We start from the raw sequence: 17,316 nt of genomic DNA on the forward strand, positions 1-17,316 counted from the left end.
TTAAAAATAAAAATAATACATATGTAGTATGTATGAAATTAAAATAAAAATAGTTTAAATTGTGTGTAAAAAAAATTTAAATAAATAAATACATCATATTAAGAATATTAAATGCACTCTAATTATTTATCATGGTATTATTATTTTTCTCAAGATAGTATTGAGTTTATAAAGAAAATATTTCATAAATGTTGGTGGCATAGGTTCAAATCTCACCATATGTAAATATTTTATTGATTTTATTAAAATTATAAAAAGACAAAAATATCCTCATAATAATAATATAATTTGTTATACATGTGAAGGTATTTTCATAATTTCTTTAACCAAGTTGGTGACTAATTAATCTGTGACACAGACTTAAATATATTAGTAAATAATTTGTTTAATTTGTTTAAATAATTATCCAGATTAGTAATTAAATACATGTAGACTAACACTCAAATTCTTTCATTAGTGCCATTAGAATTTAGGGATTCAATTAGCTTTAACAATGACATCTTTCTTTTAATTTGTAATTAAAAAATTAATTTTTATTTCATAACATTTGCTATGGCTTAATGGTTATTATAATTCAAAATATATTGATTAAATGTAAAAATTAAGTTGTAAATGGTGATGGATAAAATTTGGATGGTGATCTAAACGAACGTTGAAGTTAAAACACAGAGATGTTGAAACGAAATGGGTACCAAAAATGAGAAAAAAGTGGGAAGGAGGACCCCGCTATGAATTTCCTGGAAATTGCAAGGAGGGTTGGGAATGATATAAACAAGGGTAAAGGCTAAAGGCAAGGCAAATGACTTCCCACATTAACATGCACATCGTCATAAGAATAAAAACAAACATCTTCACTTTCGTAATCATCAGTTGGACACAAAGTGCCAACTGGAATGTCGCGTCAGTTTCAACCCACTTTTATATTTCAAGCAAAATAATAATCAAAATGACCAACATGCTTTCATTGCCTACTTACATCACAATAATATTCCTGTACGGACACTAAAAAAAGACCTTGAGGAATCGAGCACAAATCCTAGATTTTTAAGTCATGACCCATCATCTAAGCTTAGCTATGGTAATTCATATTTTTATGGGGTTTGGGATGCATCAAATCAAATGTTAAATTTGCTAGGTTGAGATCTAGTAAGGCGATACTTTGTCCACCCAATGGGTCCCCTCATTTTAACTTAAGTCTTCAGCCACACATCAACCCACTGGCAATGATGATGACGATATTCAGATATTTATTTATTTTTCTTTCTTTCTTAAATGAGAACTCTGCTTTGGTACGGCCGGCCTCCATGGAGGAGACAACTTGATCGTTTCATATCCACCTCACCCTTAGACCCTAGTCCGCAACTTTGAATTTTCCTAGAAATTTCGTACCATTTGGGTTAGTTTTCTTCTTTTTTCTTGGCATGTATATTTTCCGGGAAAATCCCATTACCAGACAAAAGGATAATAATACCATTCCCCAAATGTAAAAATAAACCTGCCAAATATATTTGCAGCTAAATAACAATAATAACAAATATATATATATATTAGATGTTCTATTAATTAGTCCAAATTTCTTGATGTTAGTATAAGCCAACACCATCTGAATATTAAACAATATTGAAAATTCAGAGATAAGAATATAGCAGAGACGGGACGTTTTCAGCTTGCTAATTCCTTGGCTAGCTTCTCCATTGTTAACTGTTACCCACTTGAGAAAAAAAGTGTGCCTGATGATGATGAAGAGACCGTTGCATTGTGAGGTCTTTGCCTGAAACAATCCAATGAAATTCGGGCCGGCGAAGCTGCCACCGTTACTGAAGAAGATGACTGGACCCCAGAATCCGGCGGTGACCCTGTATTAATCACCCATAACAAACAAACAAAAAATCAATTTTGAAGCTAAGAACTAATCAATGGGCTACTATTTTCCAGGTCAATATGACAAAGAGAAGCTTTTTATTATTTTTATTTTCATTGTGAAAAAGCCTTACTTGGGGGATTATCACAGGAGGGATTGCCACCACTTTCAAGCGGGAGGTGCTTCTGGTGTTCTTGAGTGGCATTGGGTTGCTGCTGTTGAGATTTTCGCCTGCGACGATTGTGGTCGGCCAGTCTCTTTCGACAGCTACGCTTCCCATTGTCGAATTCTGACAGAAGATGGAATCTGCCCAAATGTTTTTACGTATAAGCAATAGCAGTCCACAACAATGCTACTCTTTAGATAAGCCCCATCCATATTCACAATAACACAATGCAATATAACGTATTGCGGAGAGAGTGACAATATGAATGCATGTGGAGGGTGTTTCGGTAATTGACTGCTAATTAAATGTATGTTTCAGTTAATACTAACACCCTACTATAAGTACGTAAAACGGAAGGAACAGGGAGCTTTCACGGACACAAATGCCCTCGGGATCACCCCCCCCCCACTTAACGAGTGGGCAATCATTGCCATCACAGACAGCTACAGGGGCACGTCCGTCATTTCCAACACATCACTATCCTCACTCGTCTCTTTCAGAGACCTTGCTTACTTACCAACACTCTAATACGATTTCTTACTGCAAAATGGGAAATGTTTTCTTTCTTCTTCTTTTTTTTTTGTTTTTAATTTAAGTTTAAAACTCTTCAACCTGCTGCACTGCTGGCAGAATCGTTGAGTCAACCCAGCGGCGATGACGGTGGAAGCTTTGGAATGGAACTCGCAGACTTTATGGCGGCGATGGTAGTGCTTAGCGTGGGTAAGATCGGCATTGCAACCCTCGGCTTGGCACCTGGGGGAATTGGTTGAGCTGAGATCTCCGGGTCTAGACCTGCGATAAAGCCGGTTCACAAAGTCATCCTCGGCGGAGGAAAAATACGTACGCCCACCTAAGTTGAGACCAATCCTGGCAGTAAAGTCAACAGGTCTAGAAACTTCCTCCGTCTTGGGAACAAGAAAGTAACCGCCTCCACTCCCTCCGACGGCAGAAACTGGGTCCAGTGAGAGCAAGGAAGCGTGGGCAGTGGAGTAAGCGGAGGTGGCAGAGTAGGAGTGCGGGTCGTACAAGGAATGAAGAGTAGCAGGGTGTTGGGGGGGTTGGGCTTGGTTAGGGTTATGGAAGAGGTTTTGGTGAGAAAAAACAGTGGGGTTGTGATGAGAAAGGAGGGTTTCGTTGTAAGGTTGGTGGTGGGTGGTGGTGGTGGTGGTGGCATAGTGATGGAAAAGCTGACGATTGGGGTCGGGTTCTTGGGCGGTCTCTTCACCCGATAACATGATTGAAGAGGGGTTTCCCCATTCGTATTCCAACATGGTGTGGGAGCAGCAAAATTTCAAAGAAAAACCCTTTTTCCCCTTGTTTCCGGCGAGGCTACGGTGTCGTTTTTGTTGTCGGTATGATTGCTTACCATTGATGATCTGTCAACAACAACAACAACAAAGTATTAAAGGGATAGAGAGAGAGAGACAGAGAAGGAAAGGGATGGTAAAAGTGTCAGCGTTTACAAGAAATAAATCGAGGGGGGGAGGGGGGGCAGGATAAGTAAGTAGTGTTGAAGTTTTAATGGCTATCTTTTAAGAAAGGGGCATTAGAGAATGAACAGTTGAGGCGAGAGGACATGTCGGTGTTGAAGGTGGTTTCTTTAGCTCCACAGAAAAAACAAAGCAATTAAAATATGATAAAGAAAAAAGAAGCTGACCTTACAAGCTTAAACACATAGAAGAAGCAGTGGGGGATTTGGGATTCCCAGAGAGGGAGTTGGTTCAGCTCGTAAAATTCCCTACACTTACGGGAGCAAGCTTCATTTAAGGACCCTCTGGAATATTTGTTGATTAAAGGCAAGGTCGCACATTTTTGACGCCTTAAAATACAAAACACCCCCCATCTTTCTCTCTCTAGTCTCTGTCGTTGTGAAAGCCAACTCCAACTTCACACAATGTAGGTGAGAGAGTGGGAGAAGAAATTACAGTAACACCCACATGATGTTTACGTATGAGTGGGGGCCAAAACCACAGTAAGAAAAACGGAGAGAGGAAGGTTGGGTTCCCTTCCCACGATGTTTGGGCCAATATCTCGCCCCAGTTGCAATTATTTAAAATGGTTGGGTTGTGAGGCTTACGCCACGCGGTGCCATGGTCCCACTTCACCTTCCTCCTCTATTGCTGGGAATTAACATTACCAATTAAATCACTATATGTTTGTTTTAATTGGTTGGCAATAAAGAAAAGAGGTGAAATGGTGTGTTTTGCATACCAAAGCAATTTCAGTTCATGCCAAACCAAACATTAGGATATTCATGGACTGTGATTGGGAAATGAAAACCACTGTTTCATTTTTTTATCATAAATAAATTGGTAGCTAACTATATCTATTTTTGTAAGTTTGCATCACAACCATTACTCAAAACGGTACCTAAACTATGTCCCATTATTAAAGTATTTTATCTTAAAAAATATTTCTTAATCAATTAATTTGTGATATGTGATAATTTTTAACGTAAAAAAACTTTTTAAAAAATTATAAACATATTTTTTTCTTTTTTCTTTACCTAGGAAACCTGATGACGAAATTTAAAAAACTCGTCGAAAAATTAATCCAAATTCAATTTTCTTGCCCAGTTTCTAATTTTTGTTGACAACCCAAATTCTGACAGGCTTCTTTTCTATTTTAAATCTCAATTTTGAGTCCTTTCTTACCCCCAATGCAAAATCTATCTATTATTTTTCTTAAAAGTAAATTTATTTGTTCTTTTCTTTATATTTTGCATATAAAATAGTTAATGTTAAGTAAAGTTTTATAATGAAAAAACCCAGATAAAACATGAAATTCAAATATAGAGAAGAAGTTGAGTGGGAAAAATGGTAAGAAGATAGCAAAAAAATAAAAAAAACTATCAGTTAACAAATGCATTAAAAGCAAAGAAAGAATTGTGGGGAAGTTCTTTGGTGAAAGAACAAAAGAATAGAATATGTGTATGAGTGTTTTTTTTTTTAAGTTAAGGAAATAATATTTAATTTTTTTGGATTTTTTAAGTTAAAAATTGCCAAGTGTCATAAAATGATTGACTAAGAGATTTTTTTTAATGGTTTGGGTAATTTAGATAGCGGAGTATAACTTAAGTACTAATTTAGGTAATGAAGTATAGATTAGGTACCATTTTATGATTTAAGCCATTGTGAAATTATAATGAAGGGTCTTGTTCGATAACACGTTAAAAAAATTAAATCAACAAAAAATTAATATTTTTAATTATTTAGTTTTTTAAGCATGTTTAATAATACACAATAAAAAAATAAATGATAAATTTTTTTTAATCAAAAAGTGTTGAAAATAACAAGTAGATAATGAACTATTTATCATTTCATGTAAAAAAAAATTTCAATTGTTTTTATTCTTTTAGCCTATGTTTGAATTGGAGGTGACGAGGGGAAAGTAAAGTAAGGGAAAGTATCATTCTTTCTTTAATTGGATAGACTTTGTAAATTAAGCTAGGGAAAAGTAAGGGAAGTTGAGGGTCACAATAACTTTTAAAATGAGAATCAAAATCATTTTAGCTATTAAAATAAAAACACCACCACATAATCTTTCCTTTTTTTTTCTTTTTACCATGCAATTAAAGTTTCAAGGTGAAAATTTTTGGATACTATTTATTTTCAGATTTAATTTTTAAAAAAAATGGAAAGAGATTAGGATTATTAATATTAAAAAAAATTATTCTAAATAAATTAATCAATTTGGACATTTAGTATTTGTTTTTCTTGATTAAAAAAATTGGTCGACCATTTCACTTTAAAAATTTTGGGTTTTTTTAATAAATTTTTTTTACTCTAAAAATTTTGAGAATTTTTTCTTGGTTGAAATCACCCAATTTTAATTTTAATAACCCCATTATCTTCCTTTTCATTCCAATTCTTTTACTACAAAAAAAAAAGAAATTAAATAAATAAGTAAAAATTATCTAAATTCTTTTAACCTGAGACTTCAATTACACAGTGAAAAAAAAAAGAGAAAGGTTGGGGTTTGTCTACTTCTTGGCACGGTGGTTACTTCCTTCTCGGTTGTCTTCTTTGAAAGTTCTTTCTTCTCGAGTTTCCTTTCTTTTACTGTTTATTTGTTTGTGGATCAAGTGGGTGGGAGGTTTTGAGGTTCCACACAGTTATGGAACAAGACTTGGCTGCTCTCAAAATCTCAGAAATAAAGGATGATGAAATTCAAATTGTGAGGGCTTCGACAACACCAAAACCTCTTTATGATTTATGTTTGTTGGGTTGTTTCATTATTGTCAGTGTGGTGCATTTCCCTGTTACGCGCACAACGTTGGCTAATCTTTGGCATCCTTTGGAGGTATTCAAATTTCTTATTTGGGGGATTAATGGTTTCTCTTCCAATTCTTCCATCAAGTTGACATTGACCGGGTGGTGACTAGTGCCTTGTGGACTTTCAATAATCACCTGGTAGTGTTTCATTGTTTGCAACCAAATAAAGACCCAATGCTTGTGTCGTTGGTCTACTCCTATTTTTGGGTACAAGTTCATGGTTTGTCGTTAGGTTGTTTCTCGAAAATTGTTGCTCTGCAATTAGGTAATTTTGTTAGTGCTTTTAAAAAGTATGATGCTAAACAGATAAGTAGTGGAACTCTTTCTTATTTATGCATGCGGGTTCAGCTTGATATACAGACTCCATTAAAGCGAATGAAGAAAATTCTACTTTCCCCTGGCAATTCTATGTATGTGCACTTCTATTATGAGAAATTGACACTATTTTGCTACCTGTATGGATGTTTGGGGCATGGTGATAGTTTCTGTCCTATACAATTGACTAGGGATGTTTCTGATTCTGATATGGGGTGGGATGCATCTCTACAGGCAGTGGGTTAGAGGGCCACTGTAGTTGACAGTGTTTGGCTGCGAAATGAGGCAGCTGGAGGATTAACGGAGGGTGTTTCTTTAGAAAGAGTCTCTAGTGACGACATTCAGACACACCTTTCGGACCTACTTCGGGTCCTATTCATCCCATGATGGGGTTTAATTTTAAAGGGAATGCTTTCGTAGGTCAGGGTAGTGCTTTGGGCATGGTGGGACTTTTTGTAACACCTCAAACCGGGCTTAGATGTTACGGCTCAATCCAAGCGATTACATGGGCCATAAAAATGGCGAAAACTTTGAGTTGAAATAAATAAATATAGTTTTTGAAAAAGCATTTTAATATTCCCTTTCTATACGATGTTGAAAAATATTACGTCGAAAGAAAACTTACTTATTATTTGTAAAATATTGGTTTGATCATCAAAAATCCATGTCCGATTAATTGAGTTTACAGAAAACGGATTTAATTAAGAAATCACCAAAACATTTATCCATATCAAAATTCATGCAAAAAGTCCAATAAACCATGAAGAATGGCTAAAACGTATGCAATAAGAAAATCCATTTGTTCTCGAAAACATGTCATGTAGAAAATTTTATGTTCTTTTTAAAAAAACTATTTAATCATTTTTATAAAAAAATACTTGTATTATGACTTAGTTTTGAAAACATATTTGCAGCGGATAATATTTCTTAAAATCGTTTAATGATAATTTGAAACGATAATTCCAACATAAACAATCCATGCAATAGTTATAAAATGTTAAAAACAAATCTCTATGCCACAGTCCACAATTAAATAAAGTCCCAAAAAGTTATAAAAACAAACCCAAATCAAAGTCAATATAAATCCATAAAAAGGTATTAAGTCTAATATTTTATTAAAAATTTATTTTCGAGAGCATCACCAAGAATCTGCATCCGAGCCCTAATTACAAGGATTATATGAGACACACGAGTAATATGGGTGAGCTTTAAAAGGCTCAGTGTGAGATCAAAAACAAAGTATATATATAATATAACATACTTTTCAACATATCGAATAAACATATCCAAATCAAAATATATACCATTTTTACAGAAATCTCATATCATTAATAGTACACATATACATAAATGTCGAGACATGCTTATGTAACAATGCACATTTTGAAGAATTTTCCTACCCATCTCTGCTACATACCAATATCGAGCTCCCCAAAACCCGTCCATCCAATAACACCATTTGCAGATAAGTCACCATATAAATGTCGAAAAACGGCCACATAACACATTATGGACAAGCCACCACATAATTGTCAATAACGACCACATAATCGTAGATAAACTGCCACATAAATTCCCCCTTTCACAAGACCCACCCCAAGCATATGATATGGCCATTTTCAAATTTAACACATTTAATCACTTTTCGCATGTAGTCATGCTCATAGTCTCACTTAATGCATATGTCTCAATTTTACACATTTGCATGTAAACATGCTCACATATCATATATCGCATATCACATTTTATTCACTTTTTATTCACTTTAGCATGTTTTAATATATTTTCATATTAAATCATGGATCTCATCACACACATGTATATATAACACATATTTAAATCATCACATATCAATTAAGCCATGTATCACATAACACAGAGATGAGATTTGCACACATGTCATCATCACATACATCAATACATCACGAGTCATAGATTTTGTAACGCCCCAAATTTTTGGGAATTCTGAAAAAAAAAGTTTGTAAAATTAAAAATTCTGTGTTCTACTTGTTAAGTGTAGGTTTAATTGTGATAGTGGGCCTCTAGAAGGCCCAAGCTTAGGATAACCTGATAGTTTTAATTAATTTTAATTCCATAAGAGAAAGGGGTTCTGGTAAATTGGGCTTTGAGGAATTAATTGTGTAAAATAGATCACAAGGAAGCAAGTGGTGAAGTGGCATGTGACGCCACAGGGAAGGCTATAAGTGGCGTGTGGAAGCTAGGGAGGACCCAGGTTCAAGTCACATTGATAGCAAAACAAGGGATTAATTTTTATGAATAGAAAAGGTAGGTAATGGAAATGAAGTGAAAGACTGTTAACAAGAGTTTGAGTTGCTCAGGAGATGGAGCAAGGAGGGTATAAGGGAGAGAAATTAGGAGCTGATTAGGGAGAGATGTGTTGGCTGAATGTTAGACTCTTAAAGAGCAAGAGGTGGCCGGCCAAGGGATTCTTTAAGGGGGCAAAATTCGGCTAGGTTAAGGAGCTAGTATAAATTCGGCACTTATGGTAGTTGGTGCCGTTTCCTGACTTTTCTCCTCATCTTTTCTTTTCTCCTCTCCTGATCAACCTTTTTCTTCATCTCTTTTCCTCCATTGCCGAACCTTCCTACCATCTTGTTCATCTCTATTTTTCCCTTCAACCGTTTCAAAACCTTCATAGCCTGTGGCCATAAAAAGTCGAAATCCCGAAAGCTTGATTCTTTTTGTGCCGATTTCTTATAACCAAAACCACATCTCTTCTCTTCATCATTTGTGACCGATTCACCAGCCCTCTAAAACCTCAAGTTTTGACGACAAGACCATAGCAAAACCCTCTCGTTTTACCTTTCTAAACACAAATTGCAAAAAGCCGAAAACCCCACATTAAAAGGGACTTGGCCAAATACTGGAGTCATTGAAAGCTCGACTTTTGTTATCATCTGAGGGCTTAGATCTACATCGGGATCGAGTGGGAAACTCATTGGAATCATTCACTAAGGAATCGGTGGTAAGTCTTCTCCAAAACTTAGTCTTCTTACATATTTTAGGAAAAGCCAAAATCCCTAAAAGTTAGGGAGGTTGTCGATTTGGACTTGTAACCCTGAGGGGTCGTAATAACTATTTTGTTTTGGTAATAGCGTGATTTAGAGGCGGTTGATCAAGGGCTTAGACAGGTGGAACGATCGGATCTTTGGAGTTAACCATCTTTCGGCAGTAAGGTAAGAGCAATAAGGGTGTTAGGCATGTTTGGCCGAATGTGGTAGGGGACTATATACTCAATCTTATTTCGATATTTGGAGTAATATTAAGTGATTCAATTGTAGGCAGTTCGTGTGTAGATCTCATCGAGGAAATCCGAAAAACAGGTGTGTAACTGACACCCTCTCATAGGCTAGATCGGCAAAAGCCGAAAAGCCGAAATGCTAAAAAGCCGGTATTTTGGGCACTTGCGAGTGTGCGAATGCTCGTAAGACGTATGGGTAATTATTACTGGTAATCGAAAGTGATAAAACTGTAGTACGCGCGATTTCGTGCATTTTGATATTTTGGGCTTAATGGGCCAAAACTGGGTTAATGGGCCAACGGGCCCAATTCGGTAAGAACACTCGGTAAGTGTTTCTGGCTAAACGTAATGGCTACGATATGCATGAAAACCTTAGAAATAGTTAGATGTACTAGAGTACCCCTATGTATGCAAAATTACCATTATACCCCTATGTATGCAAAATTACCATTATACCCCTATGTATGCAAAATGACCTCTATACCCGTAGGGTTAATTTTGTCTGAAAAGCATGATGAATTAAATCTGTATGATGTATTCCATGAATGTATATCTGTTACATGGGGACGTGGGTTATATTATGGAGGAAGCGTCCTGGTGGCTATGCCACAAATTATCTGTTCTGGTGGCCCTGCCACGTATATCTGTTCTGGTGGCACTGCCACAAAACATCTGTATCTGGTGACTCTGTCACATTTTCTGTATCTGGCAGCCATGCTGCATATTTCTGTGGCGTGTAGCGGTTGGGTGGGTCGAGTAGTCTCCCCACATGGTGAAAGGATGGTATAGGGGTGTATGTGGTTGGATATGGTTGGGTTTCTGCATAAGCATGATATATCTGTTTTGATCTGTTCTGGGCCTATGGGTTTTATTCTGATATCTGTTCTGGGCTGAGGCCAACTTATTCTGTCTCTATGGTTTGAACTGATTTAGGCTATGGTTGGGTTGAATTACACACTGAGTTTCCCAAAACTCACCCCTTATTTTCATCCTCGCAGGTAATCCTCAACCATAGTGGGCTTGGAGCTGTGAGGGATTCGGACTGGCCACATGTTTCTACGAACATGGTTTCTTTCTGGTGAACTGGACGTCCTTTTAATTTCATTTATGGTTTTGGGTTTTAAGTGTAATAAGGCCGCTTAATTATTTTTATGGTTTTGTTTTACTTTTATTATTTTATTTTATTATGATGAAAAAACTATGATAACTAAGGAAAATGGGTTAGCTTTAGGACGCGTTTCCAAAAACATTAAGTGATTTCAAAATAACACGATTACAAGTAAGACTTCCGCTAAGCAAACGTTCTCAAACTTAATCATTTTCTTAAGATAGACATAACCAGACGGTTTTCTCAAAATTATACGAGTCGTTAAGGTGTGGCAATGGTGGTGTGCATGTCTAGGTTTGGATCCGAAGGGAGCTTGGTACTTAAGCAGTCCGACGGACTCACCTCCTCTTTTCCTGGTTTTCCTACCTGGTGCACAGCTTCTATTCACTTTAACCTACTTTTAAAAGTATCTTCTACAACACCAACTAAGTTCTCCAAACTAAGTAATACGGAACGTTTTGAACGCATCGATGTAGCGCACCGGATCCGATCATAACGTCTAGGCCGGGTTTGGGGTGTTACAGATTTCATGAACTAATAATTTTAAGAACACTTACTTGGAATTTCCCTTTTGATGAGTTTTTCAACTCCGCTTTGAGTACTTAGTGTACCCACAAATAATTATTTAATAGCTTTTTATTTAATAATAAAATAATGGCAGATTATACTCAAATCAAATATTTAGATCCCACACCTTAAATCATAGATCTGATTGCCACAATCCTATTAGAAGAGATTTCGCTTGGATCTAAACTTTGTAAATGAATCCTTAAATCAACACTTGGATTCGTTGCACTCGTTAACTTACTAAGGATTTCTTAGGTTGGCGTCGTTTGGTCCTTCAAGTTGTTATGAAATCGGATTAGTATTATGATAAACAAATAATAAAATATTTTGATAACAATAAAACACTATACCATTCGACCAACCATGGTATTTCTAAGTGAAGGATTTACAAATCGAACAACCTCACTTACACTTGATTTAATACGAGATGATCAAAGGATTGAGAATGAAATGAGATCGACAATTTTGAGTGATATAAAAATAATTGATAAAGTGATAGAAAATGTGAGTTTTATTCACTAAGGAATCGGCAAAAGAAAGAGGAAGCAAAAAGGAAAAATTTATCACCAACAGCAACAGTGGTCTGACACAATGGTGCTCCGACAACGGTGGAGTGGCGATCTGATGGTAGTGAGAAAAATATAAAAGGGAGGAGGGTTAGGTCACCAGAGTTTGGAAGAAAAAGGAAATAAGAGAAAAGAAATAGATGGAGGAGGAGAAGATTCGCGGTGGTTCGTGGCGACGGTCATAGCAGTGCACAGCGGTGGAAGGGAAGAGGAGTAAAAAAGTGGCATTTAAGGTGGCTAGGAGGTCACTTAATAGTGGTGGAAGAGTTAGTTGTGGTGGTTGAAGAAAAAAATTTAAAAAAAAAAATGGTGGTGGGATCTTTTTCAATTTGAGAAAGAAAGAAGATGAAAAAAATAAAAATTTTGAAAGAATATGGTGAAAATGAGGGTAGGGGACGGCAAGGTTGTGTGTAGCTTGGTCAACCATGACTAGATTCATTGTATCACAACATTTTGGCAAGAAATGAGGTTTTGGCAAGGGTGTGAGACAATGAATGAAAAAGGGGATATGTCTCACAACTTATGGCAAGTTTGACTTGTTAAAAGAGGAATAAAATCACACAATTTGGGGCAACTACATGGGTGAACAACAAGGCTTAAATGCATGTAATACCTCTAACCTGTATTCGTCACCGGAATAGGGTTACAAGGCATTACCGATCAATCACAACATAAATCATATATTTGTGCAATCATAATTAAAATCCATTCAAAACATTCACAATGTCCCTTATAGGGCTCTACGAGGCCTTAAAACATACTTAGAACCGACTAAACTGATAACATTCACAAGTTTTAAGAAACTTAGAAAATTTTCAAGTTTTAAAGGTCACACGCCCCTATTAACAGGCTGTGTGCCTCACACGGCTATCAGACACACTCGTGTCACAAGCTGTATGAAAACAGGGCATACATACTGACTTGTACCACACGGCCGGAGGCACGCCCATGTGCCATGGTAGTGGGAAAATTAGAGAGGTTACTGACTTGGGTCACATGGCCGACCACACGCCCATGTGCCAACTCGTGTGTCACACACAGCCAGTAGACACGCCCGTGTGTCTAGGCCGTGTCAAAACTGTAGGGTATACTGCTTTAAATTGAAAAGGTACCCTAGGGGGCACACGGCCGTGTAGCACGACCATGTGTCGCACACGGCTGAGACACATGTCTGTGTCTGCCCGTGTGGATAAAAATAGGCTATTTGCAAAGCCAATTTGCCACATTTTCTCATACACGCTTAGCCATCAAAATGGTATCATTTTAACACATATATAGGCAACTAAAAACATGCCAAATCATACACCTATCATGCCATCTATTCACAACCATTTCAACCATTTAATTCCATATTCAAACATACCAATTCATTATGCCAAAGTCATCACAACTTACCTAATTTCCAAATGCATTATCTCATCAATTTATCCTTTATTTCAAGTCACATAACATACCATATCATCATCTCAAATCAAACCACAATATGCCAACTTCTAAGCATTAGTAAAACAATTAATAACCAATCAAAAGAACAACCTTTTAGCTATATCAACAACTATAGAAAATATATCAAAATAAGCCAACATATAAGGCATTATATACATCACATACATATCACTTATCAAACACAATTCAAGCCAACTTAAATGGCCATACATATCAACATTTACAATCCAAATCTCATGGCTAAAATCATGACTCAAACATACCAAAATAACACTAGCCTGTACATACCATATACCATAAATACAAAGCTCCAAAAGTACCAACAAGTAGTCGATACTGTGATGGTTCCCGATCATCCCTGATGTCCAAGCTAGCTTTGATACTCTATAAACAAAAACAAATAGCACACAGTAAGCTTCATAGCTTAGTAAGTTCGTACCAAATATTTACTCAATAGTTCATAATATACAAATCATCAATTAATAAACACTTAGTAAGTCTCATATCATTATTCGATTCTAATCCATGACTATTTATCATATATTTATAAATTCATCAAGCTTCATACACATAGTATCAACTACCACATAGATATCGTACGTACTTGTACTTTCCCGTATTTATTTATTTCATTCTCACCTCTTGTTCAATATGTTAAATCATTCGGATATCTTTCAATACTCTAAGAACTCGCACACTTAGTGTAAAATGATTAGCCAAAGCTATAACGATATCGCACACTTAGTGCCATCACATTAAATCGAAACTATCTCTATATCGCACACTTAGTGCCACATATAGCCGAAGCTATCTCAAAACGTACACTAAGTGCCAAACATAGTCGATTTGTCGTCTTATGGAATTGTAGTCATATATATACAATTTATGCATTATTAAAGCATTAAAAGCATAATTATAACAATGTTTATCACGTACGAACTTACCTCGTACTCAAAATTGACGAATCAAAATTACTCGATAACCTTCGATTTTCCCCGATCTAAATCTGAATTCTTCCTTTCTTGATCTATATGTATTCAAAACTAACCCATTTAATCACCAATTCATTCAATTTCATCCAAAAATACCTATTTGAGCATTTTTACACTTTAGCCCCTAAAGTTTCACATTTTCTCAAATTAGTCCTTATTTCATAAAAACACAAAATTCATAAAATTCAATTTAACCCATGCTTGACCAAATTCCATAGGGACCACTAGTAGCCCAAAAATTTTATTTATTTCACAAGTTAACCCCTCAATTTACACTTTTCTCAATTTAAAATCCCTAATATGCATTTTTACTCAAAATCACTTTACAGAACATGATAATCTATCAACAAATACTCATTCTCCATCATCAAACATTCAATAACACATGAATTTATCAATGGAAACTTTCAAATTCATCAACACTTTCAAAAATTGAGGCATAGGCTATCTAATATTTAAAGTAACGATCACAAAAATGTAGAAATCATAAAAAACCGAGCAAAATAGACTTACCTATTTAATCATGCAATGGCCGAATGTTAGAAAGCTTCAATGGCTTCTTATTCTTTTGTTATTTGGTTGAAGAAAGATGAATGAAACCATATTTTTTATGTTTTTTTTATTAATAATACATTAATACATAGTTTACATTTTTACCTTTGGTTATTAAACCATTTAATCATCAAACATTAGGCCATTTATGTCCATTATTTAATCATCAAACATTAGGCCATTTATGTCCATTAACCTTATCAATGGTAATGTTAATAAAAGGAACATTTGCTTCAAAGTCTCAAAACTCTTCTGGCACTGATCATCCCAGATAAAAGGAACATTCTTCTGCAGTAGTTTAGTCATTGGTAGTGCTATCTTTGAGAATCCATTTACAAACCTCCTGTAATACCCAGCTAAACCGAGAAAACTGCGCACCTTCGATACATTCTTTGGCGCCTTCCACTGAACAATTGCTTCAATCTTCTTTGGATCAACTCTAATCCCGTCAGCAGATACTACATGTCCTAAAAATACAACCTCTGATAACCAGAATTCACATTTACTGAGCTTTCCATACAATTGTTTCTCTCGCAAAATTTGTAGAACTATTTGAAGATGCTGATCATGTTCTGCCTCTGTCTTCGAAAATACCAATATATCATCAATGAAAATCACTACAAATTGATCTAAATACAGCTGGAAAATGCAATTCATTAGATCCATAAAAGCAGCTGGGGCATTGGTCAATCCAAATGGCATTACCAAAAATTCATAATGGCCATAACGAGTACGGAAGGTAGTTTTAGACACATCGCTTTCCTTCACCTTCAGCTGATAATACCCAGATCTCAAATCAATTTTTGAAAATACTGAAGCTCTCTTAAGCTGATCAAACAAATCATCTATACGAGGCAACGGATACCGATTCTTGATCGTCACTTTATTCAACTGTCGATAATCTATGCATAACCACATAGAACCATCTTTCTTTTTAACAAACAACACTGGAGCTCCCCAGGGTGAAATGCTTGGTCTAATAAATCCACGATCTAGTAAATCTTGTAACTGCACCTTCAACTCTTTCAACTCAGTGGGCGACATTCGGTACGGAGGTATAGAAATTGGTGTTGTACCTGGATACACTTCAATAGCAAATTCAACCTCTCTGTCAGGTGGTAAGCCCGGTAATTCTTCTGGGAATACATCTGGAAACTCGCATACAGTCTTAATCTGACTGCACTGACTCCCAACTGAATCAGAATTAATAACGTATGCCAAGTATACTGAACAACCCTGCTGTAATAATTTATTAGCCTTCATTACTGAGATGATGTGTGTCAAACCACTTGTACGGATGCCATTCACTTTAATTCTATCCCTATTTTCTGTCTAAATACTAAACCTCTTTTTATAGCAATCTAAAACTACCCCATGTTCATATAGCCAGTCCATACCCAAAATGATATCAAAATCACCAAAAGGCATGATCAACAAGTCCACAAGAAACATTTTGTCATGTATTATTAACGGGTACCTCCGACATACTCTATCTACTGACACCGTTTGTCCCAAAGGGCTAGACACTTCTATAGAAACTCTAGACATTTCAGATTCTAATTTCCCCGATTCAACTAGTTTTGAATTTATATATGAGTGTGACGAACCCAGATCAATTAAAGCATAAATAGGCTCAGAATACAATAGAAATATACATGTAACAACATCATGTGCATCACCCTCCTCACGAGTCCGGACTACGTACGCTCTGGCCGGCGCTCTAGCCTCTGACTGTTGTGTAACTATATCGTTGTTTCTTCTGACACCTCCACCTCTAGACACAGAACCCGAACCACCCCTACTAGATCTTCTCCACGAACAGTAGGTACTGATCTTTGAGATGCTGCAGGTGTGGCATTTTCACCTTTCAGACAATCTCGGATGAAATGATCTGTAGACCCACATCGAAAACATCGTCGGGTTATCCTCCAACATTCACCTAAATGTTTCTTTCCGCAGTGCTCACAGTCTGGAATTTCTATACTTCGGGATGGACCATCACACTACCAGTAGATATTGTCATCTGTTTACCCCTGTTTCTTCCACCTCTGTCTGATCTAAAACTGAATCTCCAATTACTCTGAGATTCTTTTGGTCTTTTCGGTTGAGGATTCGAACTGGTAGTTCCCGTACGCTTCCCAGTTGGTCAAACACTATCAGTCTTTTTATTAAAGCCCAACACTTGTTCTACCATTTTAGCTTTTTCA

General features: G+C 36.2%; 1 protein-coding gene across 2 annotated transcripts; it reads right to left on the reverse strand.

The window, feature by feature from the left end:
- Window positions 1-1,484: 1,484 nt before the first annotated feature.
- On the reverse strand, window positions 1,485-4,322 carry LOC107952874 (squamosa promoter-binding-like protein 8). Of its 2 annotated transcripts, none has more exons than XM_041118154.1 (4): window positions 3,690-4,322; window positions 2,640-3,403; window positions 1,995-2,167; window positions 1,485-1,856 (listed from the first exon to the last, which is right to left on the reverse strand). In XM_041118154.1, exons 2-4 carry the CDS (start codon window positions 3,296-3,298, stop codon window positions 1,705-1,707), a joined length of 984 nt encoding a protein of 327 aa, XP_040974088.1. In that variant the 5' UTR covers window positions 3,299-3,403; window positions 3,690-4,322; the 3' UTR covers window positions 1,485-1,704. The 2 variants fall into 2 exon arrangements, with proteins under 2 accessions (XP_040974088.1, XP_040974087.1); XM_041118153.1 differs by having other exon boundaries at window positions 3,685-4,322.
- Between the last annotated feature and the right edge of the window lie 12,994 nt (window positions 4,323-17,316).

The sequence above is a fragment of the Gossypium hirsutum genome, chromosome A07 (assembly GCF_007990345.1).
Source record: "Gossypium hirsutum isolate 1008001.06 chromosome A07, Gossypium_hirsutum_v2.1, whole genome shotgun sequence".
NCBI classification, from domain to species: Eukaryota; Viridiplantae; Streptophyta; class Magnoliopsida; order Malvales; family Malvaceae; genus Gossypium; species Gossypium hirsutum.

Coding starts and splice junctions, on each gene's coding strand:
- LOC107952874 (XM_041118154.1), bottom strand. CDS start 3,298: ATGTTGGAATACGAATGGGGAAACCCCTCTTCAATCATGTTATCGGGT. Junction 2,168..2,639: donor TTCTGCCAGCAGTGCAGCAG/GTTGAAGAGTTT, acceptor ACATTTGGGCAG/ATTCCATCTTCTGTCAGAAT. Junction 1,857..1,994: donor CTCCTGTGATAATCCCCCAA/GTAAGGCTTTTT, acceptor TGATTAATACAG/GGTCACCGCCGGATTCTGGG.